Source organism: Canis lupus, chromosome 19 (genome assembly GCF_011100685.1).
Source record: "Canis lupus familiaris isolate Mischka breed German Shepherd chromosome 19, alternate assembly UU_Cfam_GSD_1.0, whole genome shotgun sequence".
In the NCBI taxonomy this organism is placed as follows: Eukaryota; Metazoa; Chordata; class Mammalia; order Carnivora; family Canidae; genus Canis; species Canis lupus.
The window spans coordinates 39883151-39906334 of NC_049240.1; the positions used below are offsets into that span (position 1 = coordinate 39883151).

General features: G+C 34.1%; 1 protein-coding gene across 16 annotated transcripts in view; it reads left to right on the top strand.

Moving 5' to 3' along the window:
- The window catches only part of R3HDM1 (R3H domain containing 1), a 199467-nt gene that overhangs the window by 96751 nt on the left and 79532 nt on the right, over positions 1-23184 (top strand). For 5 of the 16 annotated variants that reach the window (XM_038565078.1, XM_038565077.1, XM_038565080.1 and 2 more), the window contains 12 exons: positions 4274-4333; positions 4417-4557; positions 8500-8608; positions 8699-8794; positions 9077-9148; positions 11180-11217; positions 11300-11350; positions 11459-11685; positions 13813-14067; positions 16861-17012; positions 20358-20459; positions 22738-23040. In XM_038565078.1, coding sequence (XP_038421006.1) covers positions 4274-4333; positions 4417-4557; positions 8500-8608; positions 8699-8794; positions 9077-9148; positions 11180-11217; positions 11300-11350; positions 11459-11685; positions 13813-14067; positions 16861-17012; positions 20358-20459; positions 22738-23040 — 1606 coding nt within the window. Of the gene's footprint in view, positions 1-4273; positions 4334-4416; positions 4558-6281; positions 6415-8499; positions 8609-8698; positions 8795-9076; positions 9149-11179; positions 11218-11299; positions 11351-11458; positions 11686-13812; positions 14068-16860; positions 17013-20357; positions 20460-22737; positions 23041-23184 lie in introns of those variants that run through there. The other 11 variants (XM_038565079.1, XM_038565081.1, XM_038565092.1 and 8 more) reach the window with 11 other exon arrangements.

Below are 23184 nucleotides of genomic sequence, written 5' to 3' on the forward strand. Positions count from 1 at the left end.
CCTATTCTGTGTAGATTCTATGTGTAGTGAAGAAATAGGGATGATACAGATAACTGGTACATAACTAATGGAGGGGAGCAACTTTTGAGTTAATCCTGAGAAGGGATATTTTAAAAGTAATTTGGTTTGGTCTGGGGATTGTCATATGATAGTTCTGTTGTAATTTCTAAAATTACTTTTATTGGCAGTAATGTTTATTTAATTTCTTACCTGTCACAAATGTCTGACCAAGCTCATATGGAATATTGGGAAAGGGGGTGGTCAGATGGAAGCATTATTGTTTTCTGCTTTTTCATTTTCCACTAGTATACCAGCTGTGTAGAGTTTCTCTAAAGTTATTTTTGGTGTAATGGCTAGAACACTGATAACTAAAAGATTGTGCTCCTTCATTTTAACTTTGGGTAACAGCTTATTGATCCATTTGATTGAGATCCCTGTTCTTATTTTTAAAATAATAGCATACATTGGTTCCCTTTAAAAGACTATACAATAATTTCAGTAAGTATGCCGACTTTTAGGTTTTTGTGCTAAACCTTATGGCTTAGGAAAAGTAATTTGTGGACCTGTTGGTTTAAGTCCTATACACAGTGCTTCTATAAAGGGTTATTAATTTTTTATCATTATCAAAATATCTAACCTTGATTACAGTTTATGGGAGGCATGGACTAAACTGTAGTGGATAAAAAGCAGAAAGTGTAAATCTTAAGAATTTAGGAAGATAACCAGCCTTAATTTTTCTAACCAGTTCTACTTCTCTGTAACTAAAAGTTTGGTAAACTAAGCAGAAAGGCTGTTTCATTAGTACATGGTCCAAGGCAGCCCTGGTGGCTCAGCGGTTTAGCGCCGCCTTCTGCCCAGCGCCTGATCCTGGAGACCCAGGATCGAGTCGAGTCCCACATCAGGCTCCCTGCATGGAGGCTGCTTTTCCCTCTGCCTGTGTCTGGCTTTCTCTCTCTTTCCCTCTCTCTGTGTCTCTCATGAATAAATAAATAAGATCTTTAAAAAAAATAGTATATGGTCCAGATAATGATAAAAAAAACTCCTTTGTAATCCATCGATCTACATATGAAAGGGGGGGAAAGCCTGTATTTATTTGTATCCATGGTTAGTAAAATTGCTAGAATTTTTTTCTTTCGTGGAGACAACAGAAATTTCTTTTCAGCGGCAGTGCATTCATTGAAGAACACAGATCTTTTGCCCAGTTTTCAAAAACAGAAAACCATTATTTTTGTCATGTCTGATACAAGTATCCCTAACCTGACTTTTTATTCTCCTGCTACCATTTGCATGGTAAATGTTTTTCCATCCCTTCACTTTCAATCTGTGTTTTTAGGTCTGAAATTAGTCTCTTGTAGACAATATATAGATGGATCATGTTTTTTAAATCCATTCATTGACATTTAAAGTAATTATTGAGGGACGCCTGGGTGGCTCAGTGGTAGCTGCCTTTGGCTCAGAGCATGATCCCGGGGTCCTGGGATGAGTCTTGCATCAGACTCCCCACAGGGAGCCTGCTTCTCCCTCTGTGTATGTCTCTGCCTCTCTCTTTGTGTGTCTCTCATGAATAAATAAAATCTTTTAAAAAATTATTGATAGATATGTACTTATAGCCATTTTGTTACTTGTTTTCTGGTTGTTTTAGAGTTCTCTGTTCTTTTCTTCTTCTTGTGGCTCTCTTCCCTTGTGGCTTGATGAGTTTCTTCAGTGTTATGCATGGATTCCTTTCTCTTTTTGTGTGCATCTATTGTAGGTTTTTGATTTGTGGTTATTATTATGTTCATATATAACATCTTATGGGTATAGTCTATATGAAGTTGATGGTCTCTTTATGTTTGCACATGTCCAAAAAGCACTAAATTTTTACTCCCCACCCCCCATGTTTTAGGTATATGATACCACATTTTACATCCTTTAATTTTCTGTCCCTTGACTGATTTTTATAGATATAATTTATTTTACATTCGTGTGTTTTAGCCTCCATGCTGGCTATATGTGATTAATCTACTACCTTTATTATATGTTTGCATTTACCTGTGAAACAGAAGACCCACTTGAAAGTACTGTTTTATGAATGCTTAATAAATTGCCTGCCTCAGATTCCTTTTTTTTTTTAAATAAGTGTATAAGATACACCAGGAAAGTTACTGAGAATTATTTCATCTTAAGACACATTGTACTCAAAAGGTTAGATGAAAAGAGGGTCTTAAAGTTACATAAATAAGTCCTTTTGAGATAAAAACTTCCCAACCTCCCCCAAAAAATTTCAGGGAAAAAATATAAGACTTTATGAGTGAAATAATTTGATTAATTGATTCCATGCAGATAATTTGTTGAGCTCCTCTGTATAGTCCAAATAACTATACAGTGGTAAGTGTGATAAATGCTATTAAAGAAAAGTGTGAAAGAAACAGGTTCTAAGAAAGAATATAGGAAGTTGTTCTGGGCAAAGGAAACAGCATGTTCAAGTAACTTGAGACAGGAAAGAGCTTGGCAAGTACAGAGATAAGCCAAAATGTAAAGAGTTTTGTGATTAAAGGGCAGAAGTTGAGGTTGAAAAGATAAAGACCCAATCATGCCTGCCTTGTAGGCCCCATTACAGATGCTTATTTCTAACCTAAGAGCAGTGGGAAGCCTGTGGTAAATACTTAACTAAGGCATAACATGTGGTCATATGTGTTTTTAGAATATCGTTATGGATGTTCCAGTTTGAATAGATAAGAAGGGAATGAGGAAAGCAAACTATACACTACTATTGGAGTAGTGAAGCTGGAGATCCTGCTTGCTTGGATCTAGGGTAGCAGCAGTGAAAAATAGAAAAATAAACAGGAGGTGGATAAAATTTGCAGTAGTAATTAACTGCATAGGAGGATTAGAAAAAGGATTGTAGCAGTCCACAGATGCTTCTTACAGCATGCTGGGTGAAAGATAGTGCCACTTACTGAAATGAGGAATACCAAAGGAGAACCAAGCTTGGGGCAGAATTGAATATTGTTAGAATTTGTATTAAAATGTAATCCTGTTTTTAGCTTTGAGTTTAAAGTCCCCAGGTAGGCATGTGTTTGTCTTGATTTTTCAAATAATGAAAAAAAAATGTATGGTCAGATATTTATTGGTTTTATGAGACTTCTTTGCAATGAAGAGGGAAGGTCAAAGTCAAGGCTGAGGTATAGTACAGACTTTTAGGCAGCTTAAGCAATGGCCCCACATCCTCTGTCCTATTAGAGTTAGAAGGATCTACTCTGTATTATTTGAGAGGGAAACCATTACCTTTGGCCTAGTTTTCTTGGTCTAAAAATTCGGGGACAGAACTGTATGATCTGTAAAGCTACTTCTGGTTTGAAGATTCTCTGAGTGTTTGTTTCACATGCACATGAAATTTCCAGTGAGCACAAGAATACTCCTTTGAGCCATGTTCTTGGTATGTGAATAAGGAGGTCCTTCTAGTAGTAGTGATCCCGTTAATATTCGTTACAGCATATGTGTGTTAAATAGGACCCTAGTGGTCTAAAGGAGCACATGCAGGTACTCCCTAGAGTCCTTATTTGTTTTTCATGTTAGAAGCTTTGGGTTCATGTTTGTTTTTATGGCAAAAATTTCCAAAGTCTTACAAATACAGGATACAAATTTACAGAATGATTTGAAAAGGCTTCTCCTGGGTTAGAATTAGTAATGTATTTCATACTTCTCTGCTATAATTCCATCTATATACTAGCATTAGATTCCCATAGGAGCATTCCTGTTGTTACTAGCATTGCATGTTCTTTAGAGTACTGTTTCTATGGAGTTCAGCATAACAAAGTCATCAGCCTAGCTGAAGATATCTCTGTTTCTGCTATTTCTCAGCTTTATTAAGGAAGTAAAGATTTATATGCTTTTATTATCAGTGTATCTACAGAACAGACTCCAATATAGTGATACTTAGCAGACAAAATATATCTGTTTTAAGAATGGCCACATATTGATAATTGTTGAAGTCAGGTAAAGGCTACATTTGAGATTCATTACACAGTTCTCCCTACATTTGTGTATATGTGAAATTTTCCATAATAAAAAATTAAACTAAAAAAAAGTCATCTTTTATTTTTTAAAACGTTACTTTTTTAGAAGTATTATATATATATATACACACATATATATATTTATTCTTGCATCAAGTTTGCAGTATTCCTTAAACTGCAGTAATTTTTAGAGAAAAAAATTAGCCATAGTAATTCAGTGTTTATGAGTATTTCAATGCTAAGTTTTATATATGAGTCTTCATATTTTGTTTCAGGGACAGAATGATGCTGTTGAAATTGGAACAAGAAATTTTAGATTTCATTGGTAATAATGAGTAAGTCCTGACATTTAACAAGAAAACAAATTGTCATCATAGTTCTCCTTAACTTACTAAATTAGTTTCTATTCTATTTCTAGGTCTCCACGTAAAAAATTTCCCCCAATGACATCTTACCATAGGATGCTATTACACAGAGTAGCCGCTTACTTTGGATTAGACCACAATGTTGATCAGAGTGGGAAGTCTGTCATAGTCAACAAAACGAGTAATACAAGAATGTAAGTATCATTAAATGTAGGCATTTGTTAAGTATATATGTGACCATATTTATCTTCCTACTGTACCTTTCATCCAAGTTTTCCACGTTTTAGCAGTCTAATTAAGCATTATGTGACACCCTGATGTAATAGGGCCAAAAAATACAGAAAATGTATGTTAGCACACTGTATACAAAATGAACTGGTCTAAGCTAAAATAAGGCAGATCAATGAGGACTGGTTTAAAAAAGCAAAAACAAAAAAACTGCAGAAGTAATATCAGTGACGTTTGAAAACCATTCACTTGATTTTTTTAGTCAATGTAATTTAGATAGCTGCGGCCAACCTTAGGCAACCTTAGGCAAATCCTTTTTTGTTTGGTTTGGTTTGATTTTTTAATTCAAGTTAACATACAGTGTAAAATTTGTTATGTGTGTGTTTTTTTTTTAAGGCAGATTTTGACACATTCATTTAATCTCCCATTATTTTAACATCCTTTCAACCTCTGACTTTGCTTCTTTCTCCACAAATCTCAAAAAAGGTAGATTGTTCATTAATGTAGTATTATCCATAATGTTGTACCCCCTTCTGACCTACATATAATTCACTGGGGAAAAGTTTTTAAGGAGTTAAGAGGAGCCTTAAAAAGTGATACGTTTATAGTGTGGCTGAATTATATCATCAGTGTTGGTATTTGGGAGCAAATGACCCAATGTAGAGACACCTAAAATTTTAACATGTACACAGCACCTCTTCCGCCTATTTGTAAAAAAAACTTGTTCTAAAGCAACTAGTTGAGTTCAGCAAAATTTATACTTTGGAAGCATTTTCTGTATCAATTTCATATCTGGCAACAGTGGGTCTGTGTAATGAGCAGTAGTCCGCTTCAGATGACATAGATAATGCTAAAATTAATTATTTTTCTGCTTTTCTTTTAGCTTTATTTCTCTTAGAGTCTTATCTATGAACCATTCAATTTGTATGATTGTGTTTAATTCACTCAAATCCCTTCTGTTATAATGGACTTTACTCTTACAGCTGCCATATTGTTTCCTGGAACAAAGTTGGTTTTCTTCCATTTCATATAGTATTTTGTCAACTAAATACACTGGTGGAACCTAGTATTTTTAAAATGTTTTTTCCTACAATTCAAATTAAATTAATGAAGATAGATGTCTTTGAAAAGGATCTTGTCTTTCTTTAGAGATTATATTTGACCTGCCGCAAATGTGAATCTGATTTAATTTTCCTCTGCTTGTCCCTTACTCTTTTAAAAATATCCTCATCAATTAGTCTTTTCCCAATTAGTTATAGCTCAAATAATCATAAGATAGGAGCTGAACTGAAGGTGAATAGAACTCTAATTCATTTAACCAGTACCTTTCAACATTACTCAGAGCTGCTGGATACCCAAGCACATGTACATTAGCAGGCATTTTGTCTAACATTTCGACTGATGACTCTCTAAGGTTTTCGATACAGTGTAACCTCAGTTATTTGAATGCTGTGATTGACATCAGAAAGCTTTAGGGTTCTCTTTATAAAAGTAATCAAAGGTTGAGCTAAACACATGTTTATGATGTACTTAAAGAAGAATGGATAAGTAGTGTAATTAGACATTCAGATCATTGAAGTTACACTGTATTCTTATTTTATATCTTCTGGAATATGAAGAAGGTGTAAATCAGAAAACCTTAGAGATCTGCGCCACATTGAATAAATGCAAACTTACCTTTTCCTCATAGGCAAATTACCCGCTCCAGCCTTGAACCAGTGGTGTTGTGGATGTCAACAACCCGGTGTCCACTGGGGTGTCTCAATGGAGCGGGAAGTTGGAGATTGCAGGGCAGTAATTTCAGGCATCTATAAAAGAAAGAGGTAAGACAGTCTTAAGGTTAGCTGAAATGCCTGCCAATGCTATTTGGTGTGGGAATCCAGCTGCTCTTAGAAAAGTTGCCAGGTAAATAAATAAAATTTTTAAAAAAAAAAAAAAAGGGGATCCCTGGGTGGCGCTGTGGTTTGGCGCCTGCCTTTGGCCCAGGGCGCGATCCTGGAGACCCGAGATCGAATCCCACATCGGGCTCCCAGTGCATGGAGCCTGCTTCTCCCTCTGCCTGTGTCTCTGCCTCTCTCTCTCTCTCTCTCTGTGACTATCATAAATAAATAAAATTTAAAAAAAAAAAAAAAAAGAAAAGTTGCCAGGCCCTTGGTTAAACCTTATAGTTGACTTTAGAATAAGAATCTCCCACCCAAGTAGAGACGCCTTCAATAAGAAAATAGGACCTTTAACAGCACAAAATAGTTGATATAAGTAAGCAGAGCAGTCATATGACAGAAATAACAACATCCTGCCATCTTCAGAACTAAATAGATAATCTTTCAAACTCCTAAAGAAAGCAGTCTTTGTCTCATCATTTTGGTCATGAAATTGTTTTTACTCTTTTATTATTCTTCTAGTTTTATATATAGCTCTGTGTGGTGATCTGCTCTTCATTTCACTCATCTAAGGATGTTTTAAAATAGAGATTTCTTCAACTTAGATCATTTTTATTTTTAAATCTCCTTTTGCATAATTTGACAGGATATAGAAACAGTATGTTATTAAAAATTCACTAGATTAAAACAAATATTCAAAAAAGTTACATGAATATTATATATAATGCTATATGTGGTCACATTTGCTGAAGATGTCATTACTTAGGTTTATTTGGTTTAGAAATGTACTTAGGGTATCACAATCTGTTATGTTATTATATAATATATATTTAAACTATATGTAAAAATACACTTGAATTCATTTAGATTTCCTTTGTGCCTCTAAATATATTTTTATGTATCTTGTATTTCAAAAGAGTAATTCTAATTTTATAATAGGATGTCATTAAGTCACAAGAGTATTAATTAATTTTGTTGAAGCTGACAATATATTTTAGAAAGTGAAGTTAAACATAATTTTAATTTTCCACAGAACACAGCCTTATTATGTCTGTCTTCTGGATCTCATTAGAACTTGCAACATTTCTATAGAGGAAAGACCAATCGGCCATTAAATGTATTGTTATAATTTCATAATTATTACTTTATATTACAGCTTTAACCTCCAAAAAAGAACTATTTCCTTTCTAATTTGTTTCAGTTAATATAAAACAAAGATGCACCCTGCTATAATTCAGAATCCTTGTAAACTTGGTAGCATTTTGAATGAGCCTCTTAGGTTTTAGGTAACTCAACCACAAAATATTTTATTACTTTCAATTATGTCACATCAAACCAGGTATTATAGAGTATAATATAAGTAAATATAAGGTAAAGTACTATATGCTTTTTTCTTTTACCCAGAATTTTTTCTTAGATTTAGAGGAGGCAATGCAAAAAAAGAATAAATAGACTTTGAGTCTAACATACCATCACTCCAAATGTGACCCATTCATGCGCTTGCTCTTGACCCTGGACAGTTGCTTAAGCTATTTGAATGTCAGGGTTTTTTTAGTTTTTGGGGGGGTTTTTTGGTTTTTTTTACTAATATTTACAGTAATAACAAACTTCTCCTGAGTGCTTACTGTTTTAAGTGCTGTTCATCTATTAATTCATTTCCTTTTCAGAACAAGCCTATGAAGTAGGTATACTATAATTCAATTTACATAAATGAGGAAACTAGGGAACAGAAAGGTTAAGTAATTTGTGCATGCCCTGAAGCAACTAAAGTGGTAAAGCTAAATATTTGAACCCAAGCAGTCTGATTGCAGAACGTACAGTGAATTTGTGATATGGCCTTTCATTCATAACATAGGGTAGTTAATTAACATTTTCTCATAAAATTATTACAAAGAGTAAATGAGATAAGTATTAATTATTAGTGGCACTAGTAATAATTTTTTATTGCTTTGATTACATAAAATGTTATATTTAACTTTTCTGCAAATATTGTATACTGTCTCTTCTGTTCCCTTGGGATTTTTTTAGACCTGATCAGAAATTCAATGAACATATTAAGGATGATAAAGGTGAAGATTTTCAGAAACGATATATCCTCAAGAGAGATAACTCCAGCTTTGACAAAGATGATAACCAGGTAATCTGTGACAATTGTAGCTTTCTTCTAAGTGCAGGACTTAGACCAGCAGATCATTTTCCCAAGAATTAATTGTTCTTGTTTCTTTAGATGAGAATACGTTTGAAAGATGACAGAAGAAGCAAATCTATAGAAGAAAGGGAAGAAGAGTACCAGAGAGCTAGAGACCGAATATTTTCCCAAGATGTATGTACTGACTTAGATTTAGATCTCACTGTTAGAATATATGCTAATTGCATTATAAGAACTCATTTCTTTTATTATCTATTGATCATTTGTAACATATTTGTTATGTATAAAGTCACTTGTTAGAAATGAGATCTGTCTTGTTCATATTGATAATTTAATATCTTATAAAATGCTACATTGCAGCAGTTATATAAATATTTCAAAATTTGCATGAAGATAGACTATAGGAGCAGTGTAACGGACTGAGTATATAGTTTGTATACTTTTTTTTTCTTCCAGACTTCTCAGAGACTTGAAATTTTAAGAACATTGGTCATAGTCTACAAAATCATGTACTCTAAATTCTTCTCGGTAGTAGACTTTTCTCGATAAGTAACTTGTTTCTTCTTTTAAAATAAAACTAATTAGGGGCACCGGGGTGGCTCAGTCAGTTAAGCATCAGTCTCTTGATCTCGGCTCAGGCCTTGATTTCAAGGTTGTGAGTTCAAGCCCCACATTGGGCTCTACCCTGGGTATGGCACTACTTTTAAATAAATAAATAAAACTAATTAATTTTTAGATTATGTTTGTTTTCTACTTATACGTGATTATATGAAAGAAGTCTTCCAAGTGGCTAATTATTTTATATATGTATTTGAGAAGAGATTTAGTTTGGTTTTATCAGTGTCTGTTAAGTACCCATTCTATACAGTCCTAGGTATTATTCAAAGATATATGAATGTATGTAATTTGTCTTAACATTGCCAGAGATAGAAATTGCCTCAATATTAAAAAGAGTAACATTAAAATCTAAACTGTCAGTTAATGTTCATACAAACCATATTGAGCACCCATAGTAGGTGCTATGCTGAGCACTGGAGGACATATCCATAAATAGTTAAAATACTCCAAACAAAAAAATAAATAAATAAATAAATAAATAAATAAATAAATAAATAAATAAATAAATAAATAAATAATAAAAAAAATACTCCAAACAATGCTATATGTGGTAGATACTATCATTGTTTGTATTTTACAGATAAGGAAACTGATGTTCTAGGAGGCTAAGTAAATGGCAAAACATCATGTAAAAAATGATAGAGTTGAGATTTCAGCCCAGCTTTGCTGCACTCAGAGTCTAAACTAGATGTATTTCTCTCTCTAGTTTATGAGATCTCTACCCTAAGTAACCAGGTAATGACAAGGTAGTATATGATTTGTGCAGAGACATGAAGGTAAAATAAGAGACACAGTTGAGAAGCACCACAAACCAGAACTAAAAAGTGAGGGGGAGAGGCGACCTACAGGAACCCTCCAAGTAAGGATCAGTATTTGCAGAGGCCCAGCGATAAAGGAGAACTTGACAGATAAGGAATTAAAAGATTCAGAGAAGCTAGACTATAGCCTAGGTGACAGAGGAAGTGAGGAAAAGTTTAGATTAGAGAAATAAGCAGGAAGCAGATGACTCAAGCATGGAAGCTGGTTAAGATGGTTGGGCTTTTAGAGCAGGACTCAACAAACTTTTTTGGTAAAGGGCCAGATAATTAGTATTTAAGGCTTTTAAGAGCCATGCAGTCTTTATTGCAACAACTCACATCTGCCTTTTTTTTTTTTCTTTTCTTTTTTTCTTTTCTTTTTAATGATTCTATAATAAAAATTTATCACATCTACCTTTTTAATATGAAGGCAGACCTGGAAAATAAATGGATGGATATGGCCATGCACCAGTAAAACTTTATTTGCAAAAACAGGTGACTGACCATAGTTTGCTGACCCCTGTGCTAGAACATTACGGAAATATTAAGGAGGGAAGACTTGATCAGATTGACATTTTAGAGAGACTGCTGTGGCTTCTGTTGTTTAACTTGGATGAATTAGGGCAAAAACTACTACCTGGGAATCTAGTTAGAAGACTGTTGTAATAATACAAGCAAGAATGGGGTGGCCTTAGCTGGGTTAATAGCATTAGAAGAGTTTGGCTATGAGCTGCATTGAGGTATAGCTGCTTGTTCACTGCTATAACCACAGCCAAAGCACAGGTAATCAAAATATTTGTTAAATGAATGAGGCGGGATCTACAGATTGGTGTATACCTTCAATATATAATCATGAAAATGGGTTTACTTGTTTAGAAGAGAGTATTTGAATTTCAAATTAATGTGTACCACAAAAATGAATGGCTTCTAGATGTAGATCTGTTAAAAGAATGCATTGTGTCTCCAAGCCAGAAATAATTTCATTATTATTGTTTGTGTATCCTTATCACCATTCTGGATTTTGGGGGCAGGGTGGGTAATACTTTTTAAATATTATACATGTTTTTGGTTGTTGTCATTGGTTTACAGATGCATGATGTATTTGACAAAAGCTCAACTTTTTATATCTATTCTTTCTTTCTAGTCCCTGTGTTCCCAAGAGAATTATATTATTGACAAAAGGTGAGGGAATTTTTAACATTCGTTTGTTAACTATCTGACTGATGCTAACAAAAATAAAAATGTCTTATTAAAATGCCAACAGAATCCAAGACGAAGATGCTAGTAGTACCCAGCAGAGACGTCAGATATTTAGGTATTGAAAGCATGTTTTCATACAGTATTGAAACATCAAAGCATTTTCTTCTCTATTCTTTCCCTTTTTGTCCCTATTAGCTTCTCAAAGTTGATTTCTAAATTACAGAGTTAATAAAGATGCTTCAGGGAGATCAACAAATAGCCATCAAAGCAGCACTGAGAATGAGCTGAAGTATTCTGAACCACGACCCTGGAGCAGTACGGATTCCGACAGTTCTCTCCGAAACTTCAAGCCTGCTGTAACCAAAGCCAGCAGCTTCAGTGGAATCTCGGTCCTGACAAGAGGTGATAGTTCTGGGAGCAGCAAAAGCATAGGCAGGCTTTCAAAAACAGGTATAAATGTTTATCTAGAACTGTGCAATCAAAACAGTAGTTTCCCTGTTATTGTCTTAGCTCTTTATCATGTGGCTTCTGCAGTTATCCTAACATAAAAAGTTCCTACTAGCAGTGCTTTGAGCACCTCCACAGTACTTAAATGGTAATATATGTATCAACATTAGGATTCATTCTCTGTTGGAGAGAAATTGACAAACATCAATTAAAGTAAAAATTCTCTCTTATGACACAAACTTAATCAAGTTAGTTCAGTGAAATGTCATCTCTTTTTTGAGTCCCCAGAGGTGGTTGGAAATTCTTCATTGCTTATTTATAATTGGAAGGCCTGGTTTCTCACCTAGGATTATTTAACATTGATTGTATTTTCAGCTAATAGTATCAATTATTGATTGCATTTTTCATGAGAAAGTCCTTCATTTGCCATTCAGAAAATCAATAAAATCATCAAGGAGTTTCTGAGGAATTTTAGAACTAAGGAAAAATGATGTGATACAATTATCATGAATGAGTGAGAAATTTTGGTAACATGCTCATTTCTTAGTTCTTTGCTTAAATTTAGAGTGCCTTACATTGAGGCTCATACATTTTCTCTTCACCTTCACTAACTGGATTCAGTACTAGAGAAGCTCACATCTCGCTTAGGATCCTTATAAATCTTTATTTTTATCCCAAAATAAGCATTGAAAGTTAACAGAAATGGCTCTCTATCTTTAGCCTATTTGGGTGAGCCTAGACACATGGTATTGTACAGATAATAATCAAAGGGGGGAGATATTTGAAGATAGCCAAATATTTTTTTTGATCCTTATCTTTATAGTCAGTGCTTTAACTTGTTAAGGCTTATGAACTGCACCTTTACGCTTATGATGTGGATATTAAAAATGTCTTAGTGTATATGATAGAATATGGCTAAAGACAGATAAATTTTATTGACTTTATTAATATAAAAATATGCATATATTCAAGATATGCATTTATTTGAAAAATAGTTGCTCAGTCATCATAACAGAAAAAAATTACTGTTTATAAGAATGTCACTTAAGCACACACTACTAAATTAAAACATTTAAGATCATGTATTATTTGTAATTTGTACTATCTTTAGAGATGAAAAGAAACATTGACCCTTCTTTTAATAGGGAAAAATTATTTTTGATGGAGTTTTTATCAGTAGTCATTTGGCACAACTTAAAATAGAAGTTATCCATCAGAAGGCAGTCTGTATAGCATATCATATTTGTTTATTTTATTCATTAAAGATCAATTCTCCATCCCAGGGTCAACTCTTATTCAAAACCTAATTAACTATATATATTTTCAAAATCTTTTTCTTTCTTTCATTGTCTTATTATCTACTTTTAGCCATAATACTGTAAGTCAGTAACATTTTCAGTCTTTGGGTAATAGAAAATGAAATAGATTGCAGAGATGAAAACATCTAAAAATAAACAATGAAATTTTTAAGTTTAGTGAGAAATTTTAAACTGATGCAAATATAAGTACTCAGAATATTTTTCATGCTGTCTTTGTCCCTTGATATGATATAAAATGTAAAGTTGACTTTACATCATAGGAAGATGCTATGATTATGAGCATAAAATGGAATTCTGCAGTGAGACTTCACAGTTGTTTCTCTTGATTGAGAATTTATCATTTTTGTTATCTCCTACACTACTCTTAATCTTTCTGTGTTCTTATAGATAAGGGGTTTCTGATATAAGAGGTTTTGGGCATTTGGCTGTACTATGTTCTTTTTCCTGGGGGAAACTTATACTCTGTATATTCCTAAGTGTTAATCTAAAAAGGTAAAATGTACATAACTTTGTGCTTTGGGGAATGTGGGTAATGTGCTTTTTGTGGCTGTTTGTGGCTGGTGTTATTATACACTTGCTTAAGTTGCATGCTTTGGCTATGACTTCTCTGATGACTTATGTGATCAGTTTGCTGTATTAAACTTGTTCATGATGGGGAGGGGGAAGCAAAATTATACAGTAAATCAAAAATAGCCAATGCTTTATGTGGTAACCGCATGTTATGCAATGTGAATTTTATTGTTACGTATTTAAAACGCGAGTTTTTATATGAGGTTTAAAAAATCCATATTTTTCATTACTCCTCCCCTAGGTTCTGAGTCTTCTGGTAGTGTAGGGTCATCTACGGGCTCTCTTTCTCACATCCAGCAGCCTCTTCCAGGTACAGCTCTCAGCCAGTCTTCTCATGGCGCACCTGTCGTCTATCCAACTGTCAGCACTCATAACTCTCTTTCCTTTGATGGTGGCCTAAATGGGCAAGTCGCATCTCCTAGCACTAGCTTCTTTTTGCTTCCCTTGGAAGCGGCAGGCATACCACCTGGCAGTATTCTGATCAACCCACAAACAGGTTGGTATCCAGAAAAAGGTGTTTATTTCAGTTGAGATAGCAGAAGTTATTGAAATTTAAAGAATGTATATTAAATGTATTATTTGTGTATGTGTTGTCAGCTTTTTATTTTTCATGGATAATTAGCATTTCCCCAGAAGTTTAATAAAACATTTCTGCTAGAAAATGTTCTAAGACATATTTATATCAGAAAGTATTTTTCTCTTTGTGATATCCATATGTCATCTTTTGGGCCAAATGATGGCCTAACCATAATTGGAAAAATAGTTCATTTCCTAGAAATGAGACAACCACCATTGAAAGAGCTTTATTTGATTTAGAAAATAAAAATTGTCCTTGAGAAAAATAGTACACATTTTGTGAAGAAGGAGAAAGTAAGCAGCTCTTATTCTTTATAGAATAAAATAGAAAGAACCTATAAGTCATTATCCTTCTGAATATGCTAAGTTTTTTCTCTTGAGGAAAAAGGTAAGGGACATGTTATTAGAAAAAGAAACTAGGTAGTCTTTATGAAGTAATATTGAAGACACATTCTTTACAGTTAGGAAGTAGAAAATGAATATTTTCTATTTCTTTGAAAATAGAAAATTACCTAATTACAGTTAGGTAATAATTTCATTTATTCAGCATTTACTGTGTGTCATTTACTGTGCTAGGTGCTTTAAATACATTATTTATAATCATTATGACCACCCTATTAGATAGATGAAATTCTCATTTATAGATAAGGAAACTGAACCTCAGGGATTCAGAAACTAGTCATAATATATTTCATTATGCATACAGTATGGGCAAATATAGAAAACATCTTTTAAAAGATCCCATTAAGTCTTGGTCTCTGTTCGCAATATTATAGCCCAATAATTTTGTGAGATAATGAGAACAACCTTATAAATCATTTGATAACCATCTTAGAAATTCTCACACTTAACTGATACGGTCACGTCAGCATGGCAGTAGTGGGGCAAGGTAGGTACAGGTGAGAGTATCAGGGTCTCTGTGTGCTCCTGAACCTTTTCTTTTGTTATAGAGAAGACCATGGCTTGGAACTCATTAGCTTCAGATTTCTTTGCATCTCTTTTTTAAGATAAAGATTTGGAACTTTTGTTTCTATTATAAAAAATTGAATAACTGGCTATTCCGAAATTCAGTTTTTGCTTAATAATCATTATCTTCTTAACCTTCAGATGGATCATATTACTAAACTTCTAGCTTTTCTGAAGCAGGATATAAGATGACTTAATTTGCTATTTACTATTATTTTTCATTCAAAACATTTTACTGAGTTTTTGATAATATGAAAGGTTCAGCTGAATAGGAAACAATAAGAGTGAGCAGCTGATCAGCCTGAAATTGAATTGTATTCTTAATTTTAAATGAATCCAAAAGTGATCTCTTTGCCTTTTGAGAAAAACATTACAACACATCCAACTTTTTTCAGACAGTCCTCAAGTTACTTTTAAAACATGTTTCCACCCAAATCTTCTCTTTTTTTTTTCAAAATTATTTAACAGTCAACAAATACCAGCATGATTTGTTCTCATATAACTAAATCATCAAGAAACTCATGAAAATCACTTGAATTTGAAGGACTCTGCCCACTTGATAGTAATGGAATGGTATATATTCTTCTCTCCCCACAATTATTTTATTATATGTCACAAGTTAAAAAAAATGAGGAGGGGGATTTACCCTGGATGAAAAGATATTATGAGAACAATTTTTAAAATTATTATTTAGTCAAATTTCTCTTACTTCATTCTGTATTCTTCATATTCTCAATGGATATCATAGTGTATTTCACATGGTCCTTTTTTTTCCTGGTTTCTTTTAAAAAAAAATAATATACTGTATAGAATAAGGAAAAATACTAACCTGTGAATCTGTTTACCTGTACACTGAAAAAAAAATCGGGAAGAAGGTATCTAAATTGTTAACTATACAATTATGGGGAATTAGTTTCTTTTGATCTCTATTTATTGGTTATTTTCCCACAATCAAAATAATACTTTATATAATTTTTAAAAAGTTGTTTAGAATGTATATGTAGAAAAGAGTAGAATTTGTTTACTTGGGCACTTAAGATATCCCCCCCCTTGTTAAGTAAAAACAAGCCTCAAATACTAAAGTTTTCTCTCTTATCTATGAATCAAGTCCACTGGAATTAAAAAGAAATAATTTCAGGAAATTCTTTAGAATTCAAAACTTACTTACAACTTTAGAAGTTATAAAATAAGGACTCTGCCATCAAGTCCATGATTTAAAATTTGAAGCTGTCAACCATTTTTAATTTTCATCAGTGTTAGTTTCACTAGTCCAGTATATGCAGCGTGGTCTGTAAATTAGGTCTTTCTCATCACCTAATAGAGGCTAATTAGTAATATTCCAGTATCCCAAAGACAAGAACTTTTTCTTAAAACTGAAATGCATTACAGCACTACAGGACTGCAGTCCTGTAACTGAATCCCTTGAGCAGGATATGTTTCAGAATTCAGAGGTATTTTAAAAATACCATGTATTATAAATAACCTCAGATTTTAAAGCAGCACCTCCCTAGTAAGACATTGAAGCACAATTTTCAAATATTTACATTAAGTTGCAAAAATATATACTATTAAAATAGCTTCATGTAAGGTCAGATTTGTTTCCCCTATTGAGAAAATCTTTTGGTTTACAGAAACTTGGGTCTTTAGGATTGTGAATCAGGATTATAGATGTGTTGTGAATTGTTTGTAGGATGACCTCTGTTCTGTCTCTATCGTAAATATTTTTCCCCCTCTTTTAATTTTTCAGGTCAGCCCTTCATAAACCCAGATGGAAGTCCAGTTGTGTATAATCCTCCTATGACTCAACAACAAGTTAGAACCCAAGTGCCTGGACCTCCACAGCCGCCTCTGCCACCCCCACCACCTCAACAACAAGCAGCTAATCACATTTTCTCACAGGTGCACATATCCATGATTACATAATGCTAAGTTTACCTGCCTTTGCATATTTGGGACTAGACTCACTAATTATAATTGGGATAGCCCAAGTATTTCTTAGAACTTTAATATTCTCTACCAGCAATGTCCCATTCCCTACTTGTAGGAAGAAAGGTCAACATGGGTTTTTCAGCTAATAAATATAGAATATGTATTGGAAAGAAGGGAATTTTGTATCTTATGAGCCTGTGTGGTGAGAATGTTCTCCCTATACTACAACAGCAAGAAATGGTTAAAAGGAATAAAAACAAAACTAGGATTATCCCAGTGAGCAAAAGTAAGTTGCCCTAAGGTTCAACAGATCAAGAAGCTAGAAGAAACTGAGTTGGGGTTCTCAGGTTCTGCAAGGTACTCTCCATCCCACCTCCCATGTGAGAGACAGGCAGAAACATTCTAAATTAGAATTCACAGAAGCACTCTTAGTAATGTCTTGAATTTGTATGTTAAGAGTTTACACATACACTTTCACAATCTGGCTTTTCCCCTCTAGATGTGTTATTCATCCTTGAGGAATTCGATTATACCAGTGTAAACTCTTTTACTTCTTTTCTATCTTTAAAGGTTGTGTAACAACTCAAAGACCGTTTGTACAGTTAGTTACACCTCTTTTTCCCATAAGGCTATCTAAATATTCCACTGATGGAACTTGCAGAATACTTTCTGATGATGTATGAAAAAGTATGATGTAAAATTGAACTGGAGAAATTTCCTTAGTTTTGCTCACAAGTTACATCCTTTGTGTTGTAAGGATAAAGAATGTATGAGCAGTTTGATACGGTTATCAAATATTTTTAAAGTTTTGTAGATAATTGTACCTCTGGCAATTAAGACTCTCAATACTGGGCAAGGCAGTTTACATACTGTAGAAGGATTTCTAGGTTTTTGCTGTGCTCCTAAGACAGAAATACATAGAGAAGAAGTTACCTAAAATTGATTCTAAAGACTCCCATATATCTGCTTCACCGCCCCATTTGATTACAAATGCTCAGATACACATTGGACTACGTAAAACTCCCTCCCTGGCCTTCTGTGCCTTGCTTTCATTCAGTTTGGTCCTGAAGTGTTTCTCCTTCATCGTCCTATGCATAGTTGTCTTTGCAGTGCTATGTATTTCACCGGGAGCTTTATACATCTGATTTTCATTTCATTTGGTAGAAATGTTTGTCTGGCAGCTTCAAAAAGTCTAAGGGTTTATCTATGGTTATATATTTCAGATTATTATCTCCTAGGAATAGTTTTGTCTGATTCAGATATGAGGCTATCCTAAATGAAGGTGTAGACAGCTTACTTTAGAAATAGAGCCTTATTAATGAACTGTAATTTGAAATCTTGGGATATATGTCAAACTTCATGGCTGCTTTTCCTGGCGTTGCCTCAGGTGATTCAGGCAGTTCATCTTCAGATACTAGAAGAGAAAGTTGATGAACAGATGATACTGAGTAACCATTTTTTGTGCTGAGATAATCAATCCATCCACTAAATTTCAGATAACCAAACAAAATAATACAGTGATTTCCAAAGCTTTCAGGTGGGCTACATTTCTTAAAACTAATCACTTCAAGAGGATGTCGTTTTACAGCCAGTTTTAATTTAAATAGGAAAAGGAAGTGCTAACTAAGGCTTTTTCTTTTCTAACTGGTGGCAGAATTTCACTTTGATCAACCAGGGTTCTCGCCCACATTTGTCTCATTACCACTTGACACACTAGGAGACAATAATTTATACTTTTGGTGCTCATAGGACTCGCCTTTCTTTTATCCCCCAGCAGTCTGAAGCTTTTATTTCATCTGACATTTACATAGTAGGTCAAGATGTCTGGAAGAAAGTTATGTCTTAATGGTTGTCTGACTTAGTAACAGATCGAATAGGCTGTATTTGGAAGTTCTAGAGCTACTGCACCTCATTTAGTATGATATGTGCTGTCATCCATTAGGAAGTTTGCTAATTTTTAGTTAAGAGGTTGTTGAGAGACCCCTGGCTCTATAGATCTTTCAGCTTTTACCTTTTTACCTTTTTTTAGTGCTTTTACATTTACTAGTTTTTTTGTGGGATTCTGATCTGAGCCTTCCACTTTATAGAAACTCTTGCATTGATTTTGTGGTAGAAGTACAACTCATCATTACACATCTTAGTTGTCAAAAGAATTTCCTTATTTAGATTATTTCCTGGGCAGTCTTACTCAGTTCTTTTATTTTGCATTTGTAAAGTATTCTTTTAGAGAGTACTGTTTAGAGGGAGATTCATGTACATACATTTTAACCAAAAGTAAAAGTTTTCCTGGATAAAATTACCTGGGCTCCTCCAGTGTTTGCTTTACATGACTGTCTGCAGGTCACTTAACTTTTCTTAGCCTGATTGCCATCTATAACATGGATTACAAGAGTCTTTAAGCCAGTATGACTATTACCCCTTGAGAATAAACTATATAATATAAATGCAATATTGGCAAACTAAATCAGATGCTGGTATTAGCCTACAGATGGCCAGCTGTACTTCTTAAGATTTAGAAATGATTAAAACATTTTTCATCTTCTATAGCACCTGTTTTTGAGTGTTCCTGGGAAACATAAAACTTAGTTTTATTTTCCTGAAATGCAAGAGTATTTCATTGGCAAAAAAAAAATTCAAGTAAATAGTTTTTCAGCTCTTGGCACCTACTCTCTCGATAAAAATTTTTAATTGAAAGAAAAATGTGTTTATCTATCTTGTGTAAAAGAGGTATGTTTGTGTGTGTACGTGTGCCTGTATGTGTGTGTGTTGTTCTTTAGGCTGTTACTCTTAATGGTACCCACAGTATACTTTTCTTTAAAAATTCAAGCACTTTGGTCCCAACAGAGTATTTAATCATGCCTTATCAAATAGAGAGGGTAGTTGACATACATAATATATAACTTTTTTATTGTGAAGTTGTTCTTTTATTATTCAGTGTCATAATGCTAAATAGAGCAACTCCTCCATCAAACAAAGAAGTAAGAATGAGTGGTTTTGCTTTTACTCACTTAACCTGGGGGTTTGATTACATAATAGAATTTGAAATGTCTAAATCACCTGTTTCTGTGAATTTAATAAATATTTTTATGAAAAAATTACCTAATTGTATATAAAAGCACAGGTTATGTTTTTAAACTTTTTATTATTCAGCTTCTTCATTTAGCATCATTTTGTTGTTTCCTATATCATTGTATAAGATGACTTTATAAATGTAGTTTAAGCTATTGCCAAAAAAGTGTTAAGTTTCCATTTTATGCAGTTCTTGTAACATTTTATTCTGACATTAACATTGTTTGCCAACCTGTTATTCCTTAGCCTGTTCGTCCTCTGCAGTCCTCTTCACAGCCTGTTCAGTACTCTACAGCCCCTTACCCATCCCCGCTCCTGCCAGTCTCACCCACCCAGCAATACTCCGTGGTACTATATCTCTATTCACCTCCTGCATTGTTTCTGTGGGCGGATGTGTGATGGATGCTCATGAATGTGATTAAAGTGATACGATCTTCTGTGATTATTTAAAGTCATGGACACGTTTATACTGAAAAAGTGTTTCTAACCTGGATTAGAAATCATTTACTCTCTACTGTATAATATTTGTTATATTGGCATATTGCAGTGATTGTATAAATCCTAATCTTTTCCTGCCTTTTCATAATGAAATGATTTTCAGGTTGACTATTCTAGTCCTGAGATGGTTTAGCTACTTTTCTCATTGAGATCAGTGCGATCTTTGCATTCCTAGTGTGGTAGCTTTCATCTAGGTTTAAGCCTTTCTATCCCCAATACATAGGTCCAGTAAACTTCATACTGATTATTAGGTGAATTGGAGTTTATATACCTAAGACACTATGTATATTTCCAAGGAAGATCCCTAGATATTTAATCTGTGACTATAAAGTAATGGTACCTCCTTCAACCTAAAGTATGTCCCAAGTTATATCTCTCAGTAAGAGCTTAGGAGCACCAGTGCCATGTATTCTCTGACCTTCTCTATTTTACTAAGTATATGAGACAAGAGTGAAAAGTACTTCCTGCCTAGGGCCTAAGGTGAAATCAGTATTCAATAAGTGTCCCTTTCCTTCCCTTAAAGTGAGCCTCAGCCTAATATACTTTTCCCAGTGATGCTGTTATTTTTCCAGATTATATGGCATCACATTTTGACATTACTTTTCAAGTTAAATTGTAAGGTATATCTTAAAATCACTTGACACTTTTTAGAAATGTTTTCTTTTATTGGGAGTGTGTTTATTTTGAGCTGGCAGCAACCTTAAGAGCATCGGTTCTGAGTGATTTTCAAAAATCACTTCCAGTCTGAAAAAATAAAATTTTGCCAGCATTGAGAAAATCGAAAGCATCATTAAGAATAGCATAAAAGCCTCAAAGATGTTTTGGAAAATGGTAGATAATTGAAATAAGAAAATGACTTTTTTTTTTTTTTTTGAGATGACTCTGATGGTGTATGGTTAAAAATTTAGCCAGATTACTATGTAATTACAGCTAATCGATATATTTTGGTACATTTTTCCCTTTTGAAAATATTTGTTGAATTAGGCTAATAGTGCTAGAGTATATCAGAGCAGCAATGGAAGGAGTAAAACCACATATTTTCAGTCATTAAATCAGGTGCCCTTTTCAATCCCTTGTCTTCTCCATAGCCATAATGTACTTTGCAAAAACCAACAGACTGTAGAAATTGCAGACATGTCAACTTTTATCTGACAACTCAATTGCCACAATTTTTTAAGTAACTTTTTCCAAAATTCTCCTAGCAAATTATGGTACATATTGTTACCAGTCTTTGGCTCTTTGGGAGCAAGACGATGCCATTTTAACCCCATTTTTGTCATTTCAGTGATACTGTTCAGACTAGTCAGAACTGGTCTTTATGCTGTTGAGTCAGAGAAAACATTTGTCAGATAGCATATAAATCATAACCCTATCCTGGCTGGACACCATTGCCTGCTCACCAAGTTGCAAAAGCTGTAGGAAACTGTCATTTAGATTCAATTTGTGTAACATCTGACTTTAGAAAGAGACTGAAATACACTAGGGAAGAACAGAATTTATGGCCAAATTATTTTTCCTAAATATATATATTCTATTTATGTATTTCTAAAATCTTTTACATTAGAAGACTGGAGTGGGTGAATGTTATATATTTTATTTCATTTCTACTAGTATATTCAACAGGTATGGTAAAATAGACAGAGATACATAGAACCAGAATCTTGCCTTTTAGGAAGAGAGATAAAGAGTATAATTAGTACCATGCCTTATTAGTTACCTGGTCCTTGAAGTCCTTTCAGAAAATGACTATATAATATGAGTATGTCCAGTTTCCCCTCCACATCCTAATGTGCCTTTAATTGTCATTTAAATAAGTATCTTATCATTTCTTATTGTGAAATGTTATTACACCCTGCTCTTCTGCATGCTATGCACTCCACTAGATACACTTTATAAGTTATTTGTAATGACAGCATTGTAATAGTCCTACTTTCCTGCTTAGAGTTCTAATTTTATTGAAGCTATTCTATTAAATCATATCTGTTGTAGATATATGATATCCATAATACATACTACTGCAGTTCATCTTAAACTATATGAAGTGGGGGTTTTTGATAAGTTTGGTTGATAAGTTTTTTGATAAGTATGTATGGAAGGCTTACTGATTTCTGACTTTTGCCTTTTTTAGCAGGACAACCTTGGGTCTCAGTTTAGCCACATGAGTCTTGCCCGCCAGCCATCTGCAGATGGTTCTGACCCTCATGCCACCATGTTCCAGTCCACTGTTGTTCTACAATCCCCACAGCAGTCTGGTTATATCATGACGGCAGCCCCTCCACCACCACCACCGCCGCCGCCGCCACCTCCTCCTCCCCCCCCACCCCTGCCCCCCGGGCAACCAGTCCCTACTGCTGGCTATTCTGCCTCAGGCCATCCTGTCAGCCAGCCTGTGCTGCAGCAGCAGGGATATATTCAGCAGCCCTCACCACAGGTAAGTCACCTTTTGGCTCCCATGGAAACCTCTTCATTGATGATCAGTTTTAACCCTAATTAGAAAGCTTACTTTTAGTGTCACATAGAATTTGTGAGAATGTATATACAAAGCTGGTCATCATCTTCTCTTCTTTGAAGATTT